This window comes from Medicago sativa, chromosome 7 (genome assembly GCF_051527215.1).
Source record: "Medicago sativa cultivar Bolivia chromosome 7, Bolivia_mono, whole genome shotgun sequence".
NCBI lineage: Eukaryota > Viridiplantae > Streptophyta > Magnoliopsida > Fabales > Fabaceae > Medicago > Medicago sativa.
Window position 1 is genome coordinate 27,696,017 of NC_140755.1, and position 2,910 is coordinate 27,698,926.

The window sequence follows — 2,910 nt, forward strand, 5'->3', positions numbered from 1 at the left end:
TGCCCCTTGATGGAAGGCATAAAAGAGGTCGGGCCTATACCCAGCTGGCAATTTCTTAGGTACCCGAGGAGGTTGTCTGGTCTGGACAAGGTTCTTCTTAAGCAAACGAGGAAGCAAATGCGCATACTTCATGGGAATCGGATCAAACTCTGGTTGTCCCGAAGCCTGTTGTCGAGGCTGTTGTTGATATTGTTGAAACTGTTAGAGGTGGACGAACTTGAGAGGCAAAATCTCTCCACCGTTGGGCATATGCTTTGAAGGATTCATTATCATTTTGGGTCATAGCCCGCAGTTCATCTCTGTCTGGGGCCAAGTGCAAGTTGTAGTTGTATCATTGGACGAAAGCATTGCCCAAATCTTTGAAAGTTTTGACATCAGCACGGCTTAGGCCTGTGTACCACTTCAAAGCGGCACCAGTCAGACTATCTTGAAAGCAGTAGATAAGAAGCTTATCATTGTCGATTTGAGGAGACATCTTTCTGGCATACATTGTTAAATGGTCCTTCGGGCCAGTATTCCCTTTGTACTTCTCAAAATCAGGGACCTTGAATTTGGGTGGTATCACGACATTTGGTACCAAGCAGAGATCATAAGCACTTTCCCCGAACGATTCTTCCCCACGGAAAGCTTTCAATTCCAACTGCATTTTATCAAACTTTTCTCTCAGTTCTTCTACCTGGTTGTATGCAACCACACTTCTTGAGTAATAGATGGGTTCACGGTCCTGCTGAGTAGTATGGATCAAAGGAGGTAAGTAGGTTATAGCAGCTTGAGGGATCAAAGGGCCCGATTACGGGATAGACATTGCCTATTGCACAAAAGGAGTTTGAACCTTAGAGACATCAGGATAGAATACTTCACCAGAACTCAAAGGTGTGCTCCAAAGATAACCTTCAAGCATAGCATGTTGAGGAGTACTAGCAAACACTGTTGAAATCGAGGTAGTGGAAACAACTGTCTGAGCTTGAGTGCTGCCAATAGGAAGAGACAATGGCTGACTCTGTGCAACCGTCATCAAAGATACTAAGTTCCTCAGAATCTCATTTTCGGCCCGGAGGGTTGTCACCTCTTCATGGAGCTTGTGGTTCTCTTGTTCAAGATGATCCATTCTGATTTGCTCGAGTTTTGTAGATGCGAGTAGACTGATGGATTGACCTTTTGTAGAAAGAACCGAAGTATAAGACACAGACTAGAAACTATGATTGTTAAATGATGCATAATATGTTTTATGCAAAAATGTGATCTTTTTTTTTTTGAAGGACTTATCAAAGCTAATTTGTAAACATTGTAGAGGAACATGGTTTCATTTGAAAATTGTAAATATATCGCAATCGGTTCTATTTTTCAAAAGATAAGAACGAAACCAAGGACAAAGTTCTTTAACAAAAGCAAAAGCTTAGTTAAGATTTTTTTTTTGAATTTGTATTGCTTGGTGTTCATTCTTACAAGGTCTATTCCTTTGATGTTTACAAATAACTTGGCTAAGTCCTTCAATATTTGATGGAAAAAATATTCACGAATGAATGCATGTATGCATGATTATGCATGAAAACCATGATGAGGTTTAAGGTATACCATGTTGGAGCTTAGGGATAACAACACCATTTGGTAAGGACTATGGTTTCCATTTGCACGTGTAACAAGGGTTCTACCAAGGTTCCCAAAGTTTTCAACCACTTCCGAATATTTGTTAGGTGACGAGAGTACTCTCGTTCCAACAATATTCGTAGGTTAGTCTCGTTTGGGTGTAGTATCGCGTGTCAACCAATACGAGAGTACTCTCGACTAGCCACCACACTACGTCCTAAAAGGCCAAGATGGGTTAAAGGTGACTAAAGGTTCTCAACTTCGACGGTCACTTAAAAGTAACATGCCATACGCGAGTACTCACGTCGACAAAAGTATACCTCCAAGATCCCTCCATTGAGTGGGTTATCACATGTACCAATACCGAAGAGTACTCTTGGCATGGAAACTATGATTATATCCTATCTTAATTTCCCTCAAGCTCGGGTATAGAGCTTATATCACCACTCACGTAACAAGGTAAAAATATTTACAAAGTATAAACAATTAATAAAGCACAAAAATAAAGGAAGAAAGGTGGGTTTAAGCCGCGTAGGATTTAAGTCCCCAGTGAAGTCGCCAATTTGTAGTCGATGATTTTCGGGTGTCAATCCATTAATTGGTTTTGAACCTTCAATCGTTGGACTTTTCGATCTTTATTCGTGGGAAGGGAAAAGATGAATTAAAACCCTTTTTCAAAGACTTTGGATCCGGGGGTTGGTTTTGATAGAGGAAGGTGTTAAGCACCCCTAACGACCACGGTACTCCGTGGGAACCTCTTACCTAACTTTATCTTGTACTAAATTATTTTTATTTGAAAATTTATTGCTTAAAATCTAAGTGAAGGAATGGAGGGAGAAGAAGTATGATTGGTTATTTTTTATTTGGTTTGGAAGGAAATAAATCCTTTGCCTACATACCCTTAAAGAAAAGGGATCAAAACCCAATGTAGTTCACTCTCAAAAATATTATTTGGTGGGTTGAGTTATTTTTAGAGTTTTTGAAAATAGTTTTAAGAAGGGAAAAGAGGCCGAGAAGGCATAAGGGAAATAAAATGAAGTGAAGTTGATTAATTTTAGTTAAAAGAAACCAAGTCTAATATGGTTAACATTGATTAAAAATTTAATTAAGAAATAAAAGAAAAAGGATCACTTGGGTTAAAATCCAAGGTTTCTTAAGAAAATATTTTTGAAGTTTTGCATATTTTATTTTTTTTTTTGAAAAAGATTTTTCTATGTTAACGGTAAACTAAAAACTAAACGCGATGACGTAACATAATGGAAAAAACGAGAAATTTACAAAGGACGTTGGATCCCAAGCAAATTCTCAAGTTAATGAACCTAA

The 2,910-nt window shown here is 38.5% G+C and overlaps 1 protein-coding gene across 1 annotated transcript; it reads right to left on the minus strand.

Annotated features, from left to right (window-relative positions):
- Positions 1–331: 331 nt before the first annotated feature.
- Positions 332–1,108, minus strand: LOC146905312 (uncharacterized). The gene is made up of 2 exons (XM_085728509.1): positions 833–1,108; positions 332–724 (listed from the first exon to the last, which is right to left on the minus strand). The coding sequence occupies exons 1-2, from the start codon at positions 1,106–1,108 to the stop codon at positions 332–334; spliced, it is 669 nt and encodes a 222-aa protein (XP_085584635.1).
- Positions 1,109–2,910: the final 1,802 nt, after the last annotated feature.